Source organism: Furipterus horrens, unplaced genomic scaffold, assembly GCF_987537825.1.
Source record: "Furipterus horrens unplaced genomic scaffold, mFurHor1.1.pri manual_scaffold_1, whole genome shotgun sequence".
NCBI lineage: Eukaryota > Metazoa > Chordata > Mammalia > Chiroptera > Furipteridae > Furipterus > Furipterus horrens.
Genome location: NW_028327171.1, coordinates 175,838,730 through 175,865,944, shown reverse-complemented (window position 1 = coordinate 175,865,944; position 27,215 = coordinate 175,838,730). Strand labels below are relative to the sequence as shown.

Here is a 27,215-nt window from a genome sequence, read left to right as displayed (position 1 = left end):
TCCCTAAGGCGGTTTGACGTTGTAGTCAACACCGGCAACTCCTGCGGCGCACCTGAAGCCAAGCTGTATTGACTCCGTCTTTCCCTTGGACCCTTCAGCTGCGAAGAGAGGGGGGGTCTGCTGCATGGGCAACAGCAGACCCTCCATATCACCCTGCCCAGGCTCTGTAGCTTCAGCGTCATCGCAAGATGTCGATTCAGCACGGGAGGAGACAGATACCGTGTCACTCCCGAGTCGGACTGCACAGCCATTCTCGGCGGTGCAGATAGACTCTGAAGAAGCTACACCATCGTCTCTTGAGACGGACGGCTGCCGACGACGACTTTAAGTTCTCAGATTGGGTTTGAGTACAGTGCTGGAGGACAATGGGTATTTAAGCCTTCTACCTTAAAACTTAAGAGCAAAAAGAACCTGATGCAATCAAAGATGTGATGGATTTCTCGTAGTTAATTTAACAACTTTCAGATAATTAGGTCTCTGAGCCTCATGTTGGATTGTATACTTTCTTGTCATTTGAACTTTACCTTGGCTAGATATTTACTAGTATTTGTGTTGAGTTCCTTCCATCATGCTAATGAATAAATCTTCTCAGTATTCTATTTAAAAAGTAGACAAAGTAAAAGATAATTTTTTAAAGTTGATGGGCTTATTATTTTGCAGCTTATCCCTCAGGGATATTTATGCTAAATTAATAGTCATATAGATAAACCACGAGTACAGAAATAAAATGACAGCAATAAATGCAAAAATACTTTCAGAAGATCAGTAACATATTGTTACTTCTGTAACTTCCTATACAAAAAGTGGCAAAGTATATAGTTATAACAAAGCATCTAACCCCAAGGTCTGTGTATCAGTTTGCATATAGATGCTCTCCAGTTTAACAACATTGTCCCACATCTATCAATCTATAACTGGAGGCTTATTAATTTAGACATCATTACATAAATATAGAATATCTATATAAATATACATAATATAAAAGTGCCTTCCTTTTTATTCATAACTTATTTATGACTGTATATAATAAATGTAGTGTTTTTTTTTTGTTTTTTGTTTTTGAGTAACAGGCATCATTACCATTATGCTAGTTCCTTTGTAAGAAACAAACTAATCATATTTATAAATAGCACTACGGTACCATTGAAGCTTGAAAGGAACATAGAATTCAATTAATTTTATAACTTCATTTTACAAACGAGGAAACGGACTCAGGTAGGTCAAGAAATTTTTCCACAATGGCCCAGCATGTTCGTGATAGAACTAAGACTAGAACCCATTTATTTTATTTTTAGTTCAAGGCTCTCTCAGATTGATTTCATTAGAAAAATAAAAGGTGTGTATTAGCACTATTCAATTTAATCAGTGACTTTTCTGTAATTTTCTACTCCTTTGTCTTTCTTCTGGGAGGAAAGTACAAAGGTGTTCTTACTCTTGTGGAAGTATCTGGGGAATGCTAAGAACTACAGATTGAGACCATATTGATCATATCCATCCCTCATGACATCTGATTCTTATATTTATGGGTTATTTAATTAAAGTTATGTGTATTTCTCAGGTTTTCTACCTTTTATTACATGTGTAAATTAAAAAGCATTTAAATCATGCTTTGAGATGGTTTATTGTACTACATACCAAATCTCTGGCCTGGAATCTCATGACACTATTAATTGGGTAAGAATTTTGTTTGTGATTCAGATACAGGAATGTCTCCAAAATAAGTTTATTAAAATATGACAACTTGCCTTATCTGCAACTAGAATGAGTTCCTGTATAGTGTGAGTCTAAGTCTTCCAAATAAAACAATTTTTAATGCCACTTATTTTCAGCTGTTCACAACTCTCTTACATCTCCTTTAGTTTCTTTTTATTTTTATAAATTCCAGTTGGATCATATAATATAAAAACCTTAGGCTCCCAGGGAGTTTTGGGGACTTTTAAAAAGTGTGTGTATATGTGTGTGTGTTTACATATTTTTTTTGCAGTGTCCCCTCTTAGTTGGAAAGCTACATTTGGGTACAATGTCACTGACAGAATTGAGCAATTTTTGTTTTTCTAACTTTTGTAGCTCTGGCCCACTTCACATGGACTTCTATCAGTTGAAATGGCATCTTTGACTTCAGCCAAGTATAGGTTATTAGGTTATGAATGCCAAAAATGATGAGTCGTGTCCATACTTTACTCAGTGTTAGTAAAAGCAAGATTGTAAAAGAATTATCATCTCTTGAAGCAGAGCCAGGCACACAGCCTGAGCCCTTCTTTCTTCCTTAATCTGTATACAGTTCTTATTTTAACAGAACAAACTTCCAGCAACGATACTCACATGGGACTGCTGAACCAGCTGGACAACTTTTATTTTGAAGAAAAAAGTTGAGCCTCAGAGCAGTCTGTTTTAAAGACAGGGAGGGACTGAGCTTTTCCGAGCTTGACCAGCATGTGGAAGGATTGCTCTCATGGCTGCAATAACTTAGGGAGCTCCTACCTGGTGCCCCTGGGGTAGGAAGTTTTCTGTTTGTTTTGTTCTATTTCCGAGGGTTCGGTGCACTTCTCTTGCCTGTATCAAAGTGACTGTTGGTGGTTTTTGCACACCCTGCTCTGTGGGGGAGTGCCCCAACGTGCCTGTCTTATGTGGCCTTTATGGACACACTGCTTAGCTGGCAGAGAGCAGGGAAGTTTTCTCCCAGCACCCAAAAAGAGAAAGAGGAAACTACTTTTTCCTTCTGGGCTCCTTGCAGCACAATAGATCAGCTTCCACATTCCCTCCCTGGATTTCTGGAGTGGTTTTCCAGGAAGAAATTAAACCTTCACCTTTAAATGGATGACCATGTCACAATCAGGAAGAAACATCTACAACGACCTATCTTTAGGTAAGTAATGCCACATCCCAGGTGGCTCCTCGCTATCAGGAAAAATACTTTTTTCTCCTTCATTCTGTATTTGGGAACTCTGGCACTAAGCTACAGCAAAGCAATAGAGTATGCCTAAAGTTTAACTTCATACATACCAAAGGATTCCTTCTATTTTCCATTTTCTGAGCTTCTGTGCACAAGCTCTTATCAACTCAAAACATAAGTTAAAAACATATTAGCTATTCAAGCACATGAATGACATAGTACGGGAAAAACTTTTGGAACATTATGCAGTCCCTCACTGTTTCTAATGGTTGCTCAGCCTTCCAAATGGGAAATTTTGTGCTTGGTTTTTTCACCTGGTTACACTTAGAGATAGTGTTTTAATGCTGCCAATGCTGCACCTCTTTGCAGTAATGTGTGGGGAGACAAATTTGAACTTGATAGCTACTGTTCAAGAGTGTACATTTTATAACTAGTTCAAGAACATTTGTATAACAGTGGAAGGGACAATAGAGCAATCGTATATATTTTACACTGTGATGGAATCTAGGGTAGATACAGTATAATGGATTGAGCTAATGTTTTATTTTGTGATGGTAGGCACTCTCTAAGATTGCAGCAATTTCTTCATTGACTCTTTAACTCTTGATTCTTTTGTTACCTATTATTGTACTTCAGAATTCAGAATTGGAAATTAAGAATATTAAAGTAGCTAGAAAATGAACATAAACAATTTCCGTTTCTTAAAACGGAATATTTTGTGCTATCTCCAAAATAATATACTAAACATAATAGATATACTACATGTTAACACTACTAAATGTTAGAGTCATGTTGCAGTTATTTGCTGTTGGTCTGGTATTGACTACAGGATAATAGAAGTTTGTGGATGGAATTCCTAGCATTCTGTGGTCATTATATAATGAATAAGAGTGGGCCTCAAAGAGTATAAATATATAAAATGTGACAGTTTTTATGTGTTTATTAAGTTTTGTTACTGTATTATTAATAATAGCAATATGCTTCAGTAATGCTTAAAACAAAATTCTAGCATAAATCCATTTATAACCTTCTCTTGAAGGTAAATTACATTTAAATCTATAAATGTGGATTTAATATCATAATCTGTGTCTACTTAAATATGTCTTTGTTAATTTTATACAGTGATGGTAGTAAATAACCAAAAATCAAAAATGACCTCCCAAATTTGTATCCATTTGCTATATTTCCTAAAAAGTTGTCCAAGTTCTATGTTATTAATTTCTATTTTCTTCCAAATGTGTGTATGAATTCAAAAAGACGTGACAGTTGCACAGATGATTCTGAAGTCAGTCCTGCTGAGGCACCACTCACAGAGGGCACCTTCAGAACTTCCAGAAGGCAGCATTGTGTTGGATAAAGTCAGACCCTCTTAGCCAGCATCTTTAATATATTACCTACTGGGGAGTTGTTGCGATGAGGCAGGTGGTCCTTCATCACTGGTTTTGGCCAAAGCTGTATTAGCTCCTGATGAATTATCATATGCTTAGGTGCTACTCACAGGAAAATTGCCCCTCAGCGGTGCTGCTGTTTATATATATATATAAAAATATAGATGCTTTGTGGAAGCTGAGATTCTTGGTCCAAAAATTAGAATAAAATTTGGTAAATTCCAGTGATTGCTTCATGATCCTGGTGAGTTAGAAGAGAAAGAGTAGCGACCAAAGAGGACATGCTTTTACCCTAACAATTGTTTCAAGCTAGTGTAGAAATGGTCTCTGACTGAAAACAGGTTATGGCCAGATGTGGGGTTGACTGGTCTACTTCCATGTTGACAGCTGGCTTTATTTTCATCAGGTATGATTGTGATGGATACAAAGGGAGGTGGAGAGTATAATAAAGGATTCAAATGACCAGGGATAATGTCTCGAGGAAGTCTGGTGCTGTTCTTCAGTTAAAAACAGCATGGGCCTTCTGATAGCTAGTTGTACTTTTGAGCAAGTTGGGAGGTGGTTTACGTGTGCCTTTGGCGTACTTGGTCCTTATTCCATGCTCCCACTTCATTTTCTTCACCAGCCTTCTTTCCCAGGTCTATTGTCTCCTTGGGCTACCCCTGGACTGTCCAGCGTTTCACATTGAGACATTTTTCCCAGGCCTGCCTTCTGATCAGAAACCCAAATACCGGATTTTTCCTTCTCCCTGTGTACTGATTTGTCTCTCCCTTCCTGAGGGCTTTGCACACTAGTTCTCAATCCACTTGGTAAGCAAATTGCTGCTAGACTGTTTTGTGTGTGGTAGTTACAAGTTTAACAGATATTTTGTGAAAATCATATATTGGCTGTTTATATATAACTCATTAAAAATATCAGTCATTAGGACAGATCAGTCAAGAAATTGTTTTGAAAATATCTGACATATTGACACCATTCAAATTTCTAAATACAGGCTGCTTTCTCCTGCAACTAAACCCACAGCTTTAATTGAATTCATCTGGCCTTCTTGAAGGACCTACAAGTGTTGAGAATCTGAACTATGATACTGGGGAGGTTAGAAAAACAAACATAATTGCCCTCACCTGACATTTAATCTAGTATATACCTAGATAACCATGGCACAGGCAGATGGTGGACGCTAATAAAGAAATAAGAATATCCTGGGAAATTGTAATGGAAGACACATATTTCAGTGATGACTAAGCGAATTGAAGGAGAAGATCAAGATTTCTTAAAATTTAATTTTGAGACTGAATTAACATCAACTTTTCACTAGCATAATTTCCCTAAATTTCATACAGTAAAAGCCATCCATGAAGTTTTAAAATCAGTTGTGATATTTTAGACTACATGGTGAACATTGAAATTCCATGGCCAGATACAACACTGGGAAGACTGGGAGGAATCTTACATGCTATTTAGATTCTGCCTCTAAAAATGTGTGTCTCTTACAATGCTGATTCAAAAATCATCTCACCAGTTGGGTTACCAAATCTATAATTTAAAATCCTTTGTGGAAATTTTAGATTAATATTTTTACAACAAATCTGTGATGCAAGGAATAAAATCAAGTTACCTTTATGGCCAAGGTGGGAGGTATTGTGATCTTTTTCAGGCATATCATATGTAACTTAGGGATCCGTGAGATAGTCAGCCCTGAGCATATATAATAGTGCATCTTGAACACACTTTGTGGTTATGCCTGTAGACATTCTTGTAGCTCAGACGTGTATAGAAAAAAAGATGATTTTCCCTTTCCTTGAGAGGAACACTTTAGGTTTTATGATTTTCCAGGATAGAACCACTATCACAAAATATATATTAATGTTCTCAACAACACTGAGTTTGTTCCTCTACACTTAGAAAATAAAATTATGTAGATCTTTAAGACTGAAGATGTGAATCACATTTGATATTGAAGACCCCCAATAAAGACACATTCCTTTAGACTTTTAAACATCTCTTTTTCTGCATTACCACAGAAATCACAATATCTCTTTATATAAATGGATTCAACAATTTAGAACACACTTCAAGTGAAGTATCTTTATGTAACTCTCAAACAATTGCTGAGGATACTTTCAGATTACTACATATTCATATTTTTAAGTGGACTTTCTATATTCCCATGGAATAGAGCAATCTTACCCTTGATAACAAGAAAAATCTTTTTCTCATAATAAAATCACATCTGTGACAATATCTTGCCTGAATTGCACTGCCATGAAGAGTTTTAGTCTCGGTTTTTATTATAATTATCTTCTCCTACTTGAGTTGATAGTTTATCAAATTCTGTTATATGGACATCATTTTCTGTTTGTTGCCTCAAATTCTTTGTAAAGGTAGGTAGGGAAAAAGTGAATTAAAAAAATAAATCGAAACTTTTCTTACATATTAAGCCTTATTCAGTGTTCTTTGGAACCGACAGCTTTTTGAACCTCTTTAGAGTTCAAAAGTGGATGTTCCTTTTATGGTGCCTTTCCATCAGAAGTAGCACTAAAAAGCCATAAATGAAATCATGCAAATAGTTCTTCATCAACCCTGGAATTGAGAACTGCCTGTGCATCCAGGATCTGAGACTTTAAAGTGCAAGTCAAATGGCAGCCAGGGCCCAAGACAAATGAAAATCATGTTGAGATCATCACAGCCTTTAGAACGTGCAGTTTCATCTCTTTATGCCTTTAAAGAAGTTTTATTTTTACAAGTATCTGTTAGCAGAGGAATTGTGAGTGTGTTCTTGGCAGGAATAGTCTCTTCACATAGAGATGCAGAAAGCAGTAGGATGGAATAAAAAAGCCTAGGAAAAGAAAGGCAGGTTCTACTTTTGTTTGTGAAGCTCATAGGGATGGTTAGTAACTTACTGCTGTGTCTGAATTCTAATTTTGAGGTTGTGATTTATGTTTTATAGAGGAATATTATAAAATAATAGTTACAGATTTAAAATCACATACCCTTTTTGGAGTATAATCATTTTTCTTTATTCCCTTATTTAAGCTCAATATATTAACATCAGTGTTGAAGCTAAACCAGAAAGTTGCAGTAATTTACTCCTGCTGGTGTTATTTCAACCACAGTCAACACAAATTTAAATTATGCCCAATAAACTTATCATCACCAGCAGCAGTTGGTGTTAATATTAATACTAAGGGCTGCCATTCATCAAAACTTAGTGCATTTTCAGTCACGTACCTTACATATAATCTTAAGAGCAGCTCCATCAGGAAGTAGTAAATTCACAGTTAACAGCTATGGATCCAGAAACAAGGAATAGATTAGAAGACAGGAAAGTGTCTCTAACACAGTAGCTATGCAAATCTTGTTTTGTAAGCTAGAGAAAGTTGGTGATAATTGCATTTATCCCAGACATTGGTATGATTGAGAAATGGCATTTCAAAGATTTGTAATGTTTGAATGAAGAGAATCAAGATTATGCAATCAAGAAGATCTACTGGGATAACTTAATGGTTTATATCATCTGGAAAATTTTATATTTGGAATAATCAGCCTGTTATATACAGTGTTTAGGTAAAAAGCAATGTAAATTAATAAAAATAAGACTAAAGATGACCTATAGGTTTGTAGAGATGGAATATGGTTAAAGAAGTTTGCTGTATTTATAAGCCCAATCTCTTCACTTCTGTCACTGGACATGACATAATTTTGTTAGTTCTCATGGGAACGCTTCAGTTTATTTATGTATTTGATTAAGGCCACTTGGACAGGAGCTCTAATTGAGGGAAATCCAACATTTCCTGAATTGGAGCTGCTGTAACTCTATGGGGCAAGTCACAGGGCATTTGAAAGAACAGATGCTGAAGCTTCCAGATTTGTTATCTTCATAACATCCCAAGACTGTTCCATTAAAGCCTTATTTTTTGTTATGGAGAGGAATTAATTCTTAGTCAAATTAGTGTCCATTTTAGTGTTTTGGTGGCTACAGCCCTTAGGATTTTAAGGTGTTATTTTTAGAAGAGTTGTTTATTAAATAAAACAGTTATTTAAATATTAATTATATATTTATTACCCAATTATTTATAGGCATCAAAAGTCATGGGTTTTTATAAAAATAAAAGTCATCACTTCAGCTTTAAAAACATTAATATTTAATTTGACATTTTTGAGGATCAAAGAGCTTGGAGCAAATGATGCACCACTGATAATGAAAAACAGTAGAACTGTTTCTGTAACATACAAATGTGGTAATTTTTAAGTCCTAATTGAGGAAGAAAAGGAAAATCCCATTAAGTCAAGTCACTTCTAAATTATATTATTAAATTAAAAATTGAATAAAAGTAGGAGCATGTGACAATTTGGGGCCATCTGGTTGTAAGATATCTTCTCTAATGAAGATTCCAAATGGTTATAACTATTCCAATGATTATGTCTTTATGAGGCAACAAAAATAAATAAATAAATAAATAAACAAACAAACAAATAAATAGGTAAATACAAATTAAAAAAAAAAGGAGGCCCTTGTTAATTTCTGTGCCTGTTAATGAAGCCTTTGCTACTTAGTCCAGCTACATCCAATTGTTTCTTACTCTGAAATTCCAAGTCAGCTACATGTATCACTTCATTCTATTACAATGACTTGAGAAAGGCCAGCAATTCTCCTACATAACTGTAAGATTTCTGAGGCTAAAATAAATATTGCATTCATCACTGTGTTTTCCATAACTTTTGGGAGACTGAGTGTCATGAGTATGCATTTACTTAGTATTCAAGTTTAAATAACCCAAAGGGACCGAGTTAGTATTGTGCGTGAAATAAGTATTGGGAACTGTAGTGCAGGAACCCCAAATGGGGAGCTGCCTAAGTGTTCATGATATTCTGAAAAAACCACCCAATGGACTAGCCGATGTGGACATCCCGTTTATTACTCACATTACAGGGGAGTGCACCAATGCAGATGGGAGTGGGAGAGACTATACCTCCCCTAGTCTGAGGCTCATTATAAGGGATCTCTGACAAAGGAGTCACATGTCCTATGCATGACTCTAAACTACATTACTTCTGTGTGTACACACAGAGGGAAAAGATCAAGACTCAGTCACAGGACCAGAAGCCACTCCCAAAAGGAGATAAAGATGGACTTACAATCTATCCTGTAAACAATACACATTCCTTCTGGCCAGGGGCCCCCAGGCTAGCCCTCATCATGGGTAGTGGAAGGGGCCATGTCTGGAGTTACCCCATAGGAACTGTGGTAGACGGGAAACAAAAAGTATTTAATTTCACATTTTTAAAATCACTGAAAGACCAAACAAAATCCAGCTACAAACTGCCAGCTGGTGACCCTTGAAATGAATAAATGATAGAATGAGTAATTCACCTAGTTAGGTCCATGTAGTGGCCACTCTCCATTTTCAGCATGAATGATGGCTAGTAAATCTTGGCTAAAAATCCTGGAAGCAACCTCCAAAGAACTACTATAAGGGTGGGTACTTGGTTCTTGTTTCTAATACTAAAGAATGAAAAAAAAGCAACGTATTCTATAACATACTTGTATTGATAATCTGTGTATAATTTTGTAGTGGTAAAGAAATAGATGAAGAAATGTATAACTGTTGAATGAATAAAATGCATTAATGTTAACCCTAAATTGAATAATTCCAGAATCAGGGAATTTAATGTCTCTAGCCTGTTCCAACTTTGCACAACTATGACTTGTTAGAAAGTACTTTATCAAATGGGAATCTTTCTTCCATTCAGTACAACTTATTTTTCTTTCTTAGTAAAACTGGAATGAGAAGGATACAAACTCTCTTTTACAGAATAGCCTTTCAAACATTGAAGACAATTGTATTAGCTGTTGCTGTTTATAAATCTTCCTAACACATAGTGGCTTAAAACAACAGGAGTCTACAGATCAGCTGAGTGGTTCTGTAATCTGTGCCAAACTTGGTTGGATTCAGTGGGCTTTCTCATGGAATAGTGGCCAGATTGTGGATTTGCTGGGAGCTGGCTGGTCTAGGAAGACATTGGTAATATGATTTGGGTTTCCTCCATGTATCTCTCATATCTTTCCAGGATGCTAGCTTGGACACCTTTTCAGAGTAATAGCAGGAATCCCAAGAGGAAGCAGAAGCTCACACCTTTCAGTCTCTGATTGAGTCTGAATCAGTCAAGTTGCTACTGCCCTATTGAAAAATCAAAAAGACACATAGCCAAGTCTAGGATTGATATGAAAGTGCATTACTAATGTGAAGCATATGCAATATGGTCAGTTGATAAAATTAATGCTCTCTGAAAACTCTTATGCTTTTTCTGATTCTTCTTCCTTTAGTCCATCCCTATATCATTCAGCCATTGAAGAGATAACACACAAGTTGAATTTTTATTTCATGTTTTTAAAGATATCTGAGTGGCAGTAAGGACAGGAAAAAACGTTTACAGAATAGTTAGGTTATGTTGACCTTCATGTGGCTGAGTGGTCACATGAGACTCACCTGACTCCAGGGTTATAGCATGCCTGAGATTCCTGGTTTAAAAAGTTTTTAGAAGTTAAAAAAAAATTTCACCTAATTGCCTAAATCATGAAATATTATACCCATAATAATCTCCCACATTTTCCCAGTTCCTCTAGAGATTTGATGTACCAAGTGTCATCTTAGGAGACTTGAGAAAATTGGTTATTTTAATGGAAGCTGAATATAATTAATTATGTAATTTTGTACAATCCAATTTCAATTCCACTAAAGCTATGACATGGAAAGGAGGTCTTGAAAATAGTAAATTAAAATGATGTTTCCTTATGCATCCAAATCATATTTTCATCTCATTAATAATGTGTAGTCTCTCGAATTTATGATTACAGTATTATCTTTTAAAAATTATTTATTTTAGTTGGATAAATTTACGATATTTTTTTCTATTACTGATCTTTCCCAAACATCACTATAATGAGTAAATATTTTCACAAAACCCACAAATTACATAATTTCTCTTTTAAAACAGTGATTCAAAAAATGAATGTTTGCTATTGACATTAGAATTACAGTTTACTACAATAGCTAAGTGCTGGAAACAACCTAAGTGCCCATCTGTAGATGAGTGGATCAAAAAACTGTGGTACATTTACACAATGGAATACTACGTAGCAGAAAGAAAGAAGGAACTCCTGCCATTTGCAACAACATGGATGGAACTAGAGAGAATTATGCTTAGTGAAATAAGCCAGGCAAAGAAAGAAAAATACCATATGTTATCACCTAATACAGGAAACTAAAAAACAACACAAACAAAGGAACTAAATAGAACAAAGAGCAGAATAGCAGTCAATAGGGGGGAGGGGAGAGGGATAGAAGGGGGATAAGTAAGGGAAGGGTTTAGTCAAAGAACCCGTATAAATGACTCATGGACATGGACAACGGGGAGGGATATGATTGTGGGAGAAGGGGTGGGTTGTGTGGGGGAGAGAAATTGGGGGGAAAGGGGACAACTGTAATTGAAAAACCAAAAAAAAAAAAAAAAAAAAAAAAGAATTACAGTTTACAAACATAAACAAAACAAAACAAAACAAAAGGAGCTTCTGAAGACCGTTAACCTCAGATATTTTGCTTTAATAGGTCTAGGAGTAGAAAGTTTTGACATATTTCTATATACTAGCCAGTTTATGCTGAGTCCTAGTTGGATTTGGGAGCCACTTTCCCTAATGATATCATTTATGTGAAATAGGAACGGAAGAGCAGAGTAATTTGTAAATCATTTGAACAAGATTAGCATCACCATTGGAAATATAAGCCAAATTTTTTCTTTTATACATTTCATTTAAAAATATTTGTGGGTATAGGGAACCTATGAATAAGAGGACGATTAATTATCCTCTCTGCCCTGGCTGGTTTGGCTCAGTGGATTGAGCGTCGGCCTGCGAGCTAAGTGTCGCTGGTTCGATCTTCCAGTTAGGGCACATCAGAGAAGGAAAACTCTGACTCCAAAAAACCTCCGCTGCCTTGCGGCATACCTCTTCAGGGGAAAGGCTAAGGGAGTAAACTCCGACAGAAAATCCGGAGCCGGAGTCCCTAAGGCGGTTTGACGTTGTAGTCAACACCGGCAACTCCTGCGGCGCACCTGAAGCCAAGCTGTATTGACTCCGTCTTTCCCTTGGACCCTTCAGCTGCGAAGAGAGGGGGGGTCTGCTGCATGGGCAACAGCAGACCCTCCATATCACCCTGCCCAGGCTCTGTAGCTTCAGCTTCACTGGAGAGGACACTCCAGCGTCATCACAAGATGTCGATTCAACACGGGAGGAGACAGATACCCTGTCACTCCCGAGTCGGACTGCACAACCATTCTCGGCGGTGCAGATAGACTCTTAAAAAGCTACACCATCGTCTCTCGAGACGGACGGCTGCCGACGAATTATCCTCTCTAAAACACCTTGAACCCCCTTTTTGATGTAGGTTTAAAAAGTTTAGAGATAAACTACTATGAAGTGCAAAGCAAAGGCTGTCAACATTGATATATCTCGCAATCACTGGAGTTTAAAAAAAATTCCAATGCGGGGATTGTATCTCGGGCCTATTATATCACCATCAATGAAATGCAGGATTCAGTGTTTTTCTTTGTTTTTAAAAATTCTCTAGATATTTTAAGTTGTACAGCTAAGTTTGAGAATTCTTGCCCTAATTTGAAGCACACAGAAAGTATAGCGATAGAGGAGGGAGAACCATTTGAGGACCAACATTGAAGCGTGCAGATGTTTTTGACAGGCAAATGGAAGAAGGAGAGAGGGACTTCAAGAAGGTGGTATAGTCCAAGCAAAAGCATGGGAGTGCGGAAGGGCATGAAGTGTTTGGGAGGCTCTTGGGGAAAGGGAGCATTCCTGATTGGCCAGCACAGGGCTGAGCTCCTGCATATGAAGTGATGCGTGGCTGAGAGTTTCGTTAGGGCTAGTGCGTCAATGGCCTGACTGCATTTATGTTGTGAATATGCACTATCACCCATCTGGTCTGTTGTTAATACTGACAAATCTGATAAACCGAACTCTCGACCTCAATGTTTCCAAAATACTATTTCATCATAGAACTCCATTCCCCTGAGATACTTTGAACAAAAGCATTAAATATGTTTGGGAAATACTGCCTGTCACAGTCACTCTCCTCTTAGAGATTAGAAGGAATATTAGAATTTTTACAGTAAAACTTGGTTGTTTACTCTCATATTTCCCAAAACATTTTATTTCTGCATAATACTTATTAATATCTCCAGAAATGAGTGTTCCAAGATAGTTTTTGCTCCTCTAAATTTTTCCAAAACATGTCCCCTTTCATTTTCTGAAATTCATTTTGCTTCAGCTAGTTTTCTTTGTTTATTTATTTCTTTTCTTATTTATCTGGGATATAGTCTGACCCCAAGAAATTTCTCCCTAGTTGACATTTTTCATCTACACTTGGAGAACCTTAGCAAAGTTGCATAATTGAGAGAATAGTTTAATGTTCTCTTACATAACTATAATAGTGTGAGATTAAAAAGAGAAAAAAATATTTTGAAAATATTGAGAAACGATTAACAATGTCACATTATTGAAACAGCTGAGGTAAATGAAGAAATAACAGATGTGAGTTATCTGTGGATTGTCACACCCAGGTATCACTGTACACACAAGTTTGGCAGCTTTTACTTAGCTTCTGTGCCTTTGTCCTCATTTCATCCTGAAGAGATTTAAAATAAAAAAAACATCGCTTTTACATTTACACTGAGTAAAAAGCAGGCCATTCAAAATCTACAGATAATGTCATTTTGAATAATGATGGCTTATGTTTGTGTAGAATCTCATAAATAGGATTTTGAAAAAAATTTATGTCTGTTATAGTTTTTATTTATATGATATTCTTGTGAATTAGAAAGGAACCTCATTTTATAGGCAAAGAAAACTGAAGCTCTAGGGGTCACAGCAGGCGAGAGGAAGAAACATTGAAGACTACTGACATTAAGAACAAGGTTAAGTGTGGCTTACTATTACATCTGGCATCTTCACAACAGATAATGTTAGGAGACCTTACTGAGTATGTCCAGCCATCCACATGATCCTTCCTTCAGCTATAACCCATTCTCTAGCCAGGGAAGTGATTTCAATCATTTAAAAAATATTTTTTAGTTACTCAGAATTATTTAATACCCATGATATCCATAAAATCTTTCTCTCCTGGAGGTGGAGCAAGGGGGGAAAAAACTGATCAAGGTAAATTATCATGTGTCCTCTGGGCCATATGATTCACTGTGATGACTATACATAGATTTGACATGTCACATATGAGTCACTTACTAGGAATTTTAGAACATAAAATACTGTCTCCAGAAGGAATAAAGAAAGAGGAGGAAAAAGAAAGATAACGGCAGTTGGTTTGAAAGTGTTTCTAAACAGAAAAGATTTGTTGCTACCATAATATAAATAGCATTTTCCTAGGCAGCAGCTGAAGGAAGTGGTTTCTAGGTTGTGCAAGACTAGAACTAGATTTCATTATGACTTCATTATGATTTCATTAATAGAATTTATTAATATATAATTTTACAGTAGCCATCCAATTAATCATTTTTTAAGATTTTTGCTTTCTATAAGTTTCTTAATCTTCAAAAATGCTTGGAATTTACTTTTTGAGGTGTTTTGTTTTGTTCTTGACTGCCATAAAACTTTCATGTGTTGTTATTTTAAAATATTTTACTTTTTTAATGATTTTTTTCTAAATTAACATACTAAGAATCTATTTTTAGAGGTAAAGTAAACTCCATATTTCATTTAACAAACAATATAATAACCTTGCAAGACTATTTTCTCTCTCTTAAGAATCAAATATTTATAAAATCTTCATGAACATGTAATTTTTATGGTACAGAGTGGTAAAGATATAACTTATTTAAAATACATATCATTTGTAGAGTAGATCTATTATTTCTTGATATTTGCCTAGTTAAAAAATGAAAAAACACATTTTGACTACATTCTGAGGAGCTAAAGCTGTACCAAATAACCATTGACTTGAACTTTATATAAATATCCTTATTAATTCTGTATACCAGTTTTCAGACACACTCATATGGAAGCAGAGCTACTAAAGCTGATTAATTGTGATCAGTGTACCCAATCTGGAATATTTGTTCTGCTTTATTACTCTTCCTACCTACCAACCCATTGTTTCCCCTCCTTTCTATTAGCCCAGTAGGCTGTTTAGCCTCCCTCATCAATGGAGGTGATGTCAACACTGCATTAGTGAAGGATCCAAGATTGCATGTAGTTTTTAATTTGTATCTCTTGTAGATGTGTAAATAAAAATATGATTGTTGCTCTCTTTCTCATCCTCTGCTCTTTATTTTTGTTTCCCCTCTGGCATTTCCTGTGTGAGAACTATTTACTATATACTCAGAGAACTAACTATTGTGTTATCCTGAGGAATTCAACCTGCAGCTGTAAATGTTAGGACACTTAAGGCCACTTTAAGGCTGAGTTTAAATCCGAGCAGATAATTGGTTTAGGACTTCCAGGTGGAATATAAGTTTGAGATTTTCCTATAAAGATTGGGATGCCATAGAGAAGGTTTAGAATTTCATGTTTATGACTGTCCTAGACTAGACTGCTTAGGTGGTATCTCCGTAAGTTACTGAGTAACTTGAAGATGCTGATTCTAAAATAAGTTTTCCTTAATTTTTGTACTCCATCAATTCAATTTCTCTTCTTTACATTCATTCAAGTGTAGACTGGCTGCTGTTTTCACATCCTCCCATTAACTGCTCCGGTCCCTGGCAAAACCACTTCTTGCAATCTCAACTGTCTTCTCTGATAGGAGATATCTAAACTTACATTTGCAGATCTCAATTTTATCTTCAGTGACAATTTACATTTATTTCCTTTTCTTAGACATATTTATTCACTTGGATGAGCTTTTATACCTGATACTAAATTATCCCAAAGAAATTTAGTATAACACATACCTCCTCTATAAAGGTAAGATTAGGAGCATATGTGTGCATGTTTCTAAACTTTGTCTCTTGCAACACTAATGTTCCATACAATTTAATAGTTTTAAACATACATGCACGCGCACACCCTTACACAATTTCCCAGAACTTTATTATGTTTATGTTAAATTAAATATTTAAGAGGAAGGTATGATATTTAGTGTTTTCTAAATTGACAGTGGAACCCTCTTTTTGTTGAATATCTGTAAATATACCAAAGACTCTGGTAAATTGTTGTTAGAAAAATATTTCTTAGATAAACAGCCTAGCCTAGCCTACCTGCTTTGAGCCTGTTTGTTGATGCCTATTGAGGAAAGTACAAAATGTTTCCCTGTACTTCTATTCCTCTGGTCTTTCACACTTAAAATCTCAGTCATTTTTGATGCCTTTCTACTTCTTGCCTAACAAAACCAATAACATATTCTTTAAATTATGCCCTTAAAAAAGGTACTTATTTCTCTCCTTTTTTCTTTGTGCTTTTAAAATTCAAAACATTTTTTCCTCTCATTTAAAATGTTATGATATTTTTCAAATTGATCTAATTTCCAGCCCCCTTTCATAGTTCCTTGTTTCTAGAATTATCAGACTAGTCTTAAGAGCTTTGTCATAGTTATGTACTCCCTTCTTCCATATTTGGCAATGTAATCCTCATTTTCAACCAAGTAAAATATTGATTCTTCTGGCATTCCAAACAGTTTATACCTACTCTCTACTTACCTCATCTTCTGCCTCCTTTCACAAATACTATGCTACAGTCATTCTGGATAACTCTTTTCCCCTAAGACCTGCCTTATGCTTGCCTTCCTGAGACTGTGTTCATTCACTCTGCTGTCTGTTTCAACCTTCCATCTTATGTCTGAACTTCCTCTCTGTCCTCATATATGCTTCAAGTCCTAATTCAAATGCTGTTGTCTTCATAAAGAGTTCCCTGATTCTTCCAGCAAAAACAAACTTCTCTTCTTTTAAGCTATAAGAGTAGTAACACTTTCTTTTTTCCTAGCTCTGTATTTATGAGGATATTTGACAGAAATTGGTATGATTATTATTTTGTTTATTTTGTACATATCCTATCTCCCCTTCTTATGACTTCATTGGTGGCTGAGGCTTTGTTATATTTACAGAGTTACACAACAATCAAGTTGGAAAAACCTCACACTAGTATTGGGTTGGCCAAAGAGTTTGATTTTTTTTTTCTGTAAGATGGCTCTAATAGTGTTTAGCAGTCTTTAGCTTCATTTGAAACAATTTTGTTAGATTGTATTGTGACAGCTGTCATATTAGTGTGCATTTAAAAAACTTATAAAAATTGGTTAATTTTTGAGCAGTCATTTTAATATTGAAGATAGAAGAAAATATGCAACATTTATATTTTATTATTTCAAAAAAGGTAAAAGTGTAATTGAAACACAAAAAATAAGATTTGTGCAGTGTATGGAGAAGGTGCTGTGACTGATGAATGTGTCCAAGTGGTTTAGGAAGTTTCGTGCTGGAGATTTCTTGCTGGACGATGCTCTTGTTTGGGTAGACCAGTGAAGGTGATATTGATCAAATCGAGAACAATCAACATTATACCACGTGGGAGACAGCTGACATACTCAAAATATCCAAATCAATAAAGTTATTGGTGAAAATGAAAAACGTGTATTTTATTTTACAGAAAAACCATGTGGACTTTTTGACCAATCCAATCCAACTCTCTTACTTCATAGGTGATTAAATAAAAAACTTTAAGACATTAAATGTTTTGAATAAGTTCTCACAGCTAGTTAGTGGCAGAGTCAGAACTAGGACACAAGTCTTAACTCTCAATCCAGTGCTCTTTCTAGCCTAATCTATTTGCATCTCTTATATGTCTAGCCCATGTTAATAATATCTATTGAGAATCCACCATGTACCAGGGATCTTACTTATACTAATCTAATTGTAAGAGTGATACTTGAATATGGACATTAGTGTCCCTATATTACCAATAAAAAAATTGAAGTTCAGTGACTTTAAATAACTTGCCTAGGTAGAAAAGTCTGGAGTCAAAGCTAGGTCAACTGGACTCCAGAGCCTAAGCTTTAGGGTCAAAGACTGAATGAATAAAGAGGGCTATTTAGGTTAGAATGGGAGTTTGGAGTAATTATCTCGGGAACCTAAATTGAACTGCCACCTATGGACCAATTCTCAGACTTCAAAATGACTATACTTAGTTATCAGGTAGTGCAAAATAAAACCTTAATGCAATGCAATTATGTGCTTTCTCAAAGGGCTAAATGCAAAAAACAAAAATGTACCCAGGGCTAGTGAGGTTTTATAGCAGGGTTTTTCAGCCTCGATGCTATTGGAATTTTGGTCCCTAATAATAATTAGGGACCATCTAGTACATTGTAGGATGTTGAGTGGCATCCCTGGCCTCAACCCAAATGAGAGTACTAATGTCTCTCGAGTTGTGGTGACCAAATATGTTTCCACACATTGACAGATATTCCTTGGTTATAAGATTATGTCCAAATGAGAATATATTGATTTAGAGGAAACAAAATCCTCATATGTGGGTGGTGGGACTGAAAACAAGTACAAAGAATATAACAGTCGTCGTTGTCGGCAGCCGTCTGTCTCGAGAGACGATGGTGTAGCTTCTTAAGAGTCTATCTGCACCGCCGAGAATGGATGTGCAGTCCAACTCGGGAGTGACACGGTATCTGTCTCCTCCCGTGTTGAATCGACATCTTGCGATGACGCTGGAGTGTCCTCTCCAGTGAAGCTGAAGCTACAGAGCCTGGGCAGGGTGATATGGAGGGTCTGCTGTTGCCCATGCAGCAGACCCCCCCTCTCTTCGCAGCTGAAGGGTCCAAGGGAAAGACGGAGTCAATACAGCTTGGCTTCAGGTGCGCCGCAGGAGTTGCCGGTGTTGACTACAACGTCAAACCGCCTTAGGGACTCCGGCTCCGGATTTTCTGTCGGGGTTTACTCCCTTAGCCTTTCCCCTGAAGAGGTATGCCGCAAGGCAGCGGAGGTTTTTTGGAGTCAGAGTTTTCCTTCTCTGATGTGCCCTGACTGGAAGATCGAACCAGCGACACTTAGCTCGCAGGCCGACGATCAATCCACTGAGCCAAACCAGCCAGGGGGAATATAACAGTACAACATATGTATACCAAGAAATTTCACTCCTAGGTGTATACCCAAGAGAAGTGCAGACATATTGTTTACTCATTGAAGACCTGTATGAGATGTTCTTAGAAACTCTATTCATAATAACCTGAAAAAAAAAAAAAACACACCAAAAAACCATCAACAGTAGAAGTAATAAATAATTGTGTGGAACAGAACAATGAGAAAGATGAACTACAAATACATGTAACAATATGGGCAAATTCACAAACGGAATAAAGGAAGCCAGGCACAAAAAAATACAGTAGTCCCTCTCTATATCATGGTTCAGTTCTCGTGGTCTCACTGTATCATGGGATTTTTTATAATATTATATTTAGTTATTTATCGCAGATTTTTCACTATATCGCGCGATTTTGCAGTACTGTATATGTGTGTTGTTAAGTTACATAGGTTTAAGAGTGTAGAATATGTTTAAGACCATAAGTAGTGTTTATAAAAGTGTGGAAAAGGTTAATAAAGGAGTGGTGAACATGTTATTTGAGAACGAACAAAGGCTGTGGAGTTGATGATCTTTATTGATAACATTTGAGTGAGGCCTTAATAAGAACGGAAGAAAGCAGGAAGCTGAGTAGTAATCAAAAGGTGAGGGTGAGTGTAGATTACTTATATAAATAGTTTTAAAGAGACAGAGTTGGTAGCAGAAAAAAATATTTCCCATTAATTTTAAAAGTATTTTAGGAAGAAAATATTCTCTATTTAGTCCACTTCTTATGACAGGTAATTACTGCCCAAGCAATCAAAAATACTTAGGGAGTGCACAGCTGATGATGGGTCCAGGGCCAAGGCTAAGTAATAATCATAATAGTTACATTAAAAGAGTACCTACTAGGTGAAAATACCTTTTCATTTGTTATTTATATAAGGCATGTCATGATACTGAGAATTTTTCAGAGTTAAGAAATTAAACGTGAAGCGCAGACGGGTTAGCTAATTTGTTTAACATTGCCTAGCTAGTGGGCTATTTTTATTGTACTCTTGTGCCTAAATTCAGTGCTACGATGTCATCTACTTTTAGTATATGTGATGTCAAAGTGAGCATGAGTGTCATATACTTTTCAAAATTGCCTCCCATACTTTTTCTCAGTTCTTTAGTTCTGAAATTGTTATTAGAATTAACCTATAGGACATTACTTTTTAATATTGAAGTTTAATTGACATAATAAAATGCACATGAAAAATTGTTAAATAAAAATAAAAATTGTGCAGCTGATAAGTTAGCAAAGCCAGGACTCAAGTTCACTTCTGCTAAAGTATAAAATCCATGCAAAGTTCAAGTGCATTGCATTGATGCAAATAGTGGGGAGGAGTAGTGTGGAGGAAGAATTTGGATAGTCACTGTTTTTATACCGACAGATAATTTTACAAATAATTCCCAGTGGCTCAGTTCTTCCTGAGCATAGGCACAATGGGCTGACATTCTCTATAGAGGATTTAAGAGCAGTAATAACCAGCTAAAACCAGTCTGCTTTTAATTATCTTGTGCCAGCCACTCTAAACAATATCAGTGGTAAAACTCCTCAAAAGTCCTGTGTGGTCTAATTCCTAAATATTTCTGTGGTACTGTTGAGTTTTAATTACCTACATATTTATATACATTATACATATATACATGCACACAAATATATCATAGCATTTATAGTATGTGTCTGTGTGTATAAATGTATATTATATATATATATAATATATATATTACTCATTCTTTAATAAACATTGTGTTCTACAGAGGAGATACTTTGGGAGAATTTCCAATTATTCAGTATATGTATACTCAGCCAGATACATTTGTTTAAAGAGTAAGCAGTCAGCCAATTTCTATTTTTTGGTCACTTTGCCATCATTTATTTCAAATATACTGTTTAAATGTGTTGGAAAAGCAAAAACTGTACTCAAACCAGACACAAATAATTCTGAACAATTATAAGCTTTGGAAAAGTTTGCCAAGTATATCACAAATTTATGCTGACTTTTATGGTAAAGATATTTTAGTGGCATTTTTCAACTGCAAAGAGGCCTTTGGAAGTTGTTAGAATCAATTCTGAAAAAATCAAGACATGAACAGCATTTTGTTATAAAATGGGATTTCACAAATCTGCTAAACTTATCTTTAATTTGTTTCCTATATATTTTTATACATCTGTTGCTTCATGTGAAGAAAACATTTTGAAGATAAAATTAAATAAAATGTGCCCTTTGAATTATTCTGAGGAAAGATAGATGGATAAATGTAGCTACACTGCCTACTAAAGATAAATATGTGACGAAGATAAATTTTGACAACATTGGTGAAAAACATGCAGAAGGTTCAAAAACAGAAGCTAATATTATTAATTAATTTAACAGAACACCATGCAGATATACTTTTGTTTCCCTTTAATAAACAAAATATATTAATTAAAATCAATCCATTGATTTTTCATTTTCTGAAATATCTCCAATACTTATATTATTATTTATATTTTTAGGCTGACATACCAGCTTAGGTTCAGCTACACAAAATGTTAACTGTCTAAACTTTTTTTCTAGCCTGTCATCTTATTTCATGATTATTTCTGAGAAATGATATGCTGTAGTGTCCAACATATAATACTAGGTATGCCACAGGCTAAAACTGAGGTTTATTTTTAAAAATCTTGGATGATTGTGGGAAATAGCTTTTTATTTCTTTGTCTACACCAGAGTTCTGAGCAGAGCAGTTGATAATACATACTTCTTGAATGAAAAGACAAATGATGAATGAATAATAAACAAATGCTTAAAATAAGCCATGTTTGGTCTACTAGAATTACTGGAAGTCTACATTTTTGTTGTGAGCCTAAAATACCTAAAAATAATTTGACTGCTAATAAAAACTTCTTTAGGTTTATGCTGAAAATGGAAACTACTTAAGTAAATGCAGTAAACTTTAGTATGTTTAAATATTGACCCTCTAAAAATATCCTGTAAAAGATTTTGAAATTCCTGATTTGACCTTTTGTTTCTTCATCTGTAAAATGGGGGTAATAAAAGTAGTGCCATGTAAGGTTGAAATGAGAATATAATGAGATAATATGTATAGAACATTTAGCATAGTGCTCAAAATAATTTAAGCATTTGATACATGATAGCTATTATAATTACATAGAAACATCATTTTTGGGGGGGTAAAATTCTTTGACCTAAAATGAGTCCATATACCCTTTCATTTGAGAAGATGATTATTTGTAGGCCAATATTTTATTTTTCAAAAATGTTACAGCACTAGATTTAGTGATTGTAGCTTTTGACAGAAATAAATAAAAACTAGGAAATGATAAAAACTGGAAATGAATAAAAACCACAGTGGGTGAAAAGAATCAAATCTCTGAGAGGCGTATTCTCAGTTTTGTGCAAGCTAAATTTATGTCAGGACTACTTGACAAAATCCTACCTAGAATTTAGGCTGTGAAATGCCAAGTTTCACTGGTCCTGCTGGCATCACGCAGCATTAGGCAGCAATAGGCTCTTCTCATTTAAGTGGTAATAGAGAAATAGAATTGTAACAGTTTATTTACATCTTTAGTTTCCGCTTTATTCATCATTTTATCCTAGGGAAGGGCTGTACCACTAAACTATATATGATATATATATATTGTATATACACAATGTGTGTATGTATATATATAGTACTATAAGAACTCTCTTCTGGGAGTCATACTGATACCATACTGTATGATGCCATAGCTCTGAGGTGCAATGACTATCTCTAAGTGTACATCATTTTTGTGCAATACGGTCTGTTGTCCTTTGGATATTGTTGACCCATAGTAGACTCTCTTTTTATTGCCTGCTTGTTTTGGTAAAAGCAATAGTCCTCTCTCATATTTTCCCTTTGGGCCACTCCAGCAATCTTAAACTTAACTCCCAAGGGTATTTCTATACTTCATAAACATTTCTGTTGTATTATTTTAAATTTAAATCCTACATGAATCCTTGAGGAAGGGCAGCATTTATTATTATTCTTACACATATTACCAATGAGATAACTCTTGGTTAGAAGACTGCAATAAGTACAGAATCATAGGTTACATGGTAAGCTGTGAAGTCCAGAGTTTAGTTCCTGTTCAGAGCACTTTCTGTTATAATAAAATTTGGTGGTGAAAACACTGTCCATAGCCAAAGAGAATTGAGAAGTTGCTACATAGATAAAAAGAATCGATAAGTTGCTATATACAGTTAATAAAATTTAACTAGAAATTTTGACTTTATTTGGAAACCAAGCCTGGATTACCATATTTGCTTTCAAAAAATTCTATTGAATAAATAAGTTAAGGGAGTGCTTTTATTGTTATTGCAGTCATGATTCCCAAAGCGGTTAGTAAGCAGCTCTGAAAGAGTAACGGTGTAGTGCGCGCTTTCCACTGCTGCTGTGTTTATGCAGTTTTGGGAACAGGGTAAGGCTGTGCCGCCAATAAGCCAGCAATCATCTGAGACGTATGCCCAGATCTAGATCTTGACCACAAGTCTTCTGTTATTTTCTTTTATAAACGTTGTGAGACTCAATTGATTCATTTTCTCTTGATTCCTGTCAGCCCCTGCCCACTAAACTAAACTTCTCATAATGCCCCTTTATTATGTGGTGAACTGAAATTCGAACTTCCCTTCTGCTTGCTGCTGATGAGACTTCGTTTATTTTCTTAAATGGAGTGGGAAGTGCTGGTAAACCACCTCTATGAAAAGAAAGGAAAAAGCCCTGATTTGTAGCATTAAGCAATTTCCACGGTGTAAACATTTCCATCATGGACTTGGAGGCGAGAAGACAGGAACACAATGAACTCTCAAGGGCCAGCAGGGGCTGCCTCTGGCACACCCCGGAGGGAGGGATCAGAGATCACCACACTTCAGCACCTAGAATGAAACTGAGGCCAAGAACAAGTGAATACTCACCTTTTCTATCTTTTTTCTCTAACTGTGGGTACTAAATTTAGTAATTTGCTATAATTTATCTGAGGAATGAGCAATTTATCCAAAAGAGGAGGCGATGATAAGCAAAGGACAAAATGTGTCTATAAAGTGTTCATGGGAGACAAGATAAAGCTAACAAGTGTTGATAGCCAGAAGTCAAAACTAATCAATGACAGGAAAATTCTTTTCCTATCTATAGAAATTACTCTGTAAACACAATAGATTAGACTGACAATTTAAAAGTCATTCTAAATTGCATTATTGCGTTGGACTGGAGAGAGAACTGTAGCATCAAAGAATCTGTTACAATTTGAGTTGTTATTTTCTCATCTCAGTGAACAGCAAAGTCATAGAGTGACTTCCTACCTAGGGGTTCACTTAGAGGCTGATCCAGAAGTTTCTGGTTCAAATATTTACTTTCCTAGAAGGAAACATAATGTATGAGGGAGAGTGTCGTCTAGGAATTGCTAATAAAGAATAATCTAATTTTCATATTTTTTTCATCTCTTCATTTTCTCACTTTCTTTTAAAATTCAATCATGCAATTTATATACTCTGTTAATTGTAGCAATTACATTCTCTGGATTTGACTTAAATACCAGTCTTCAATTTTTATCTCCTAAATTTAAATTTTCTAAATTAATCAGTTTAGCATTATATAGTGCTAATGTCAAATTTTTGTCTATGGAGAAAGTCAAGAAATGAAAATCGCAAATGGTATTACAATCTTATGTATAAAAATAAGAATGAGTAGTTGAGTAAGTAAATGGTGTTTGAAATTGTAGTATATAATTCAATTTATGACATTTTAGATTTAGAAAACATGTTATATATTTAATACTATTCAATCTCTTAATTATATAATGCTTAATTAAGTATTTTAAGTGGAGGGGGCTCAAATAAAATCTATAAAAATAATTGAAAAGGATAAATAGTACATGGCTTTATTTTATAGTGTATTCTAACACCTAACTGTTTGCCAGCTTACATACATTCTGTAAATGGTATTGATTTATTGTAGTAGAGGACTATGTTGCCAGGCTCTTATAACACCAACAATAACAAACCTGAATCTTTAATTTTTCTAAATAAATTATAAATACCATATTAAGATAAGTTGGAACTTTAAGAACAGACCAGTTAGACAGCAAATATGCCAGTTTTCACATATTTCTAGCTGTTAATCAATTATATATAGAACATAAAAAATAATCTGATTTAATAAATTGAGATCAATTTTTCTGGCATTATCCACTCTTTATATACTAGCTAAGCTGTCTGGTCATGAATTGTGTACAATTCCATGTTTTATAATGCATGCTTTGTGTTTGCAGACCTAGATTTACAGACTTTAGAAAGGCTTTAGTTTATTATGTAAGTCTAACAAATGAATTGCATAAAATCCAGGCACTCTATGAAGAAACCATTTTCAAACAGCATGACTATGCTATCTAAAAGTTAGTCTAAAACATATCTAAATCCTTAAATTATAATACAAGATATCAAGACAGGAAGCATCATAAATTAGTAGATTACTCTGCCAATAAGTGATATTGAAGAAATACTGTGAAGTTACAGAGATGAGAGACCATGGCTGAATGGAAGAGTCAAGGAAGACTTTGTAAAGAGGTAGAAAATGATCTGCAATCTGAAGGAGGATGGGAGCCACATAGTTTGAGAGAAAGGGCTTTGGGCTTTTGAGTGGAGAGAATAGCGTGGGAGTACGCTGAGAGAATAGATGGAGCACATCAGACGTTTAAGGGATGGTGAATTGGCCATTCTGGCTGAATTAAAAAATGAGTTTAGTTAGACTGTATATAGTGTTTCTCAAATTGTCATGGGCATGCAGCTCCCTCGGAGAACCTGTTAAAATGCAGGTTTGAATCAGTAGGTCTGGTTTGGGGATCAAGGCTCTGCATTGCCGAGGAGTGCTCGGTGACGCCCGTGCTGCTGCTGCTTCTGAATCACGCTTGTGGTGGAGTGTTAGATTTTATCCTTATCTCTAATCCTTCATTTTGCATTTTAGCTTGGAAAGTTAACAGAAGTTGTGCACAGCTGAAACAATGAAATTCATTCTCACTTGTAATCACTGGGCTGAAGTACATTTGAAGCAGATAATACTCCCAGATTTCCTGAAGGCAATACTCATGGTTTTAAGATCTTCTGGTCCTAATCTCTGTTGGCCCACCTCTTCATGCAGTTTCTGACATCTGATAACCTTGATTTTATCATCTAACTCTGTTTCTTCCTCATTACTTTTCTTTGGATCACTAGTAAGACTAGTCTTTGATTCCTGTGCATTGCCCGCCTTTCAATGCTCCAATTCTGTCTTCCTTGATACCTTTTGGATATATTTAACTCTTAGCTTTTGTTGAGTACCTTATTTTGAATCTCCTCCCTTGCACTGTACCTGCTCATCTATGTCTTCTCTTCTACCATGCCCATGTTTCTGCTCTGAAACTATCAGAGGAAAGGTCAAAAAGTAGGTTGAGGTCAAGTTGTGGAGAAAGTTTAAGTCCATATTAAGAATGTGAATATTACCTTACAAAGAAAGACACTGATTTTTTGTTTAATATATATATTTTTTAATATATGATTATAACCCTTCCTCAAAAGGCTAGTGATTTCTAGTCAATGAAGTTGAACAACAACAATAAAAACTGATGTGTTTCAGTTTATATTTGACTTTTTTCTAGATATGGGGGGCTTGAAAAATTGACTATAGAGTAAATTGCTTTGAAAAAGGTTGCAGCTGTCAGGTGAGACAAAAAGTTGGTTTTATGCTTATATTTTTGATGTAGAAGAGTCTTCTTGGGATGTAATTTGCAAACCAAAGGAGGAATCAGATCTCTTGGAAC

General features: G+C 35.4%; 1 protein-coding gene across 4 annotated transcripts in view; it reads left to right on the top strand.

Annotated features, from left to right (window-relative positions):
- PDE1A (phosphodiesterase 1A) overlaps positions 1-27,215 on the top strand; it is a 286,129-nt gene that overhangs the window by 67,659 nt on the left and 191,255 nt on the right. Inside the window, exon 1 of one of the 4 annotated variants that reach the window (XM_090281377.1) lies at positions 2,371-2,866. The exons of the other annotated variants lie outside the window; for them this stretch is intronic. Coding sequence (XP_090137503.1) covers positions 2,814-2,866 — 53 coding nt within the window. The 5' untranslated portion in view covers positions 2,371-2,813. Of the gene's footprint in view, positions 1-2,370; positions 2,867-27,215 lie in introns of those variants that run through there. 4 annotated transcript variants of the gene reach the window in all.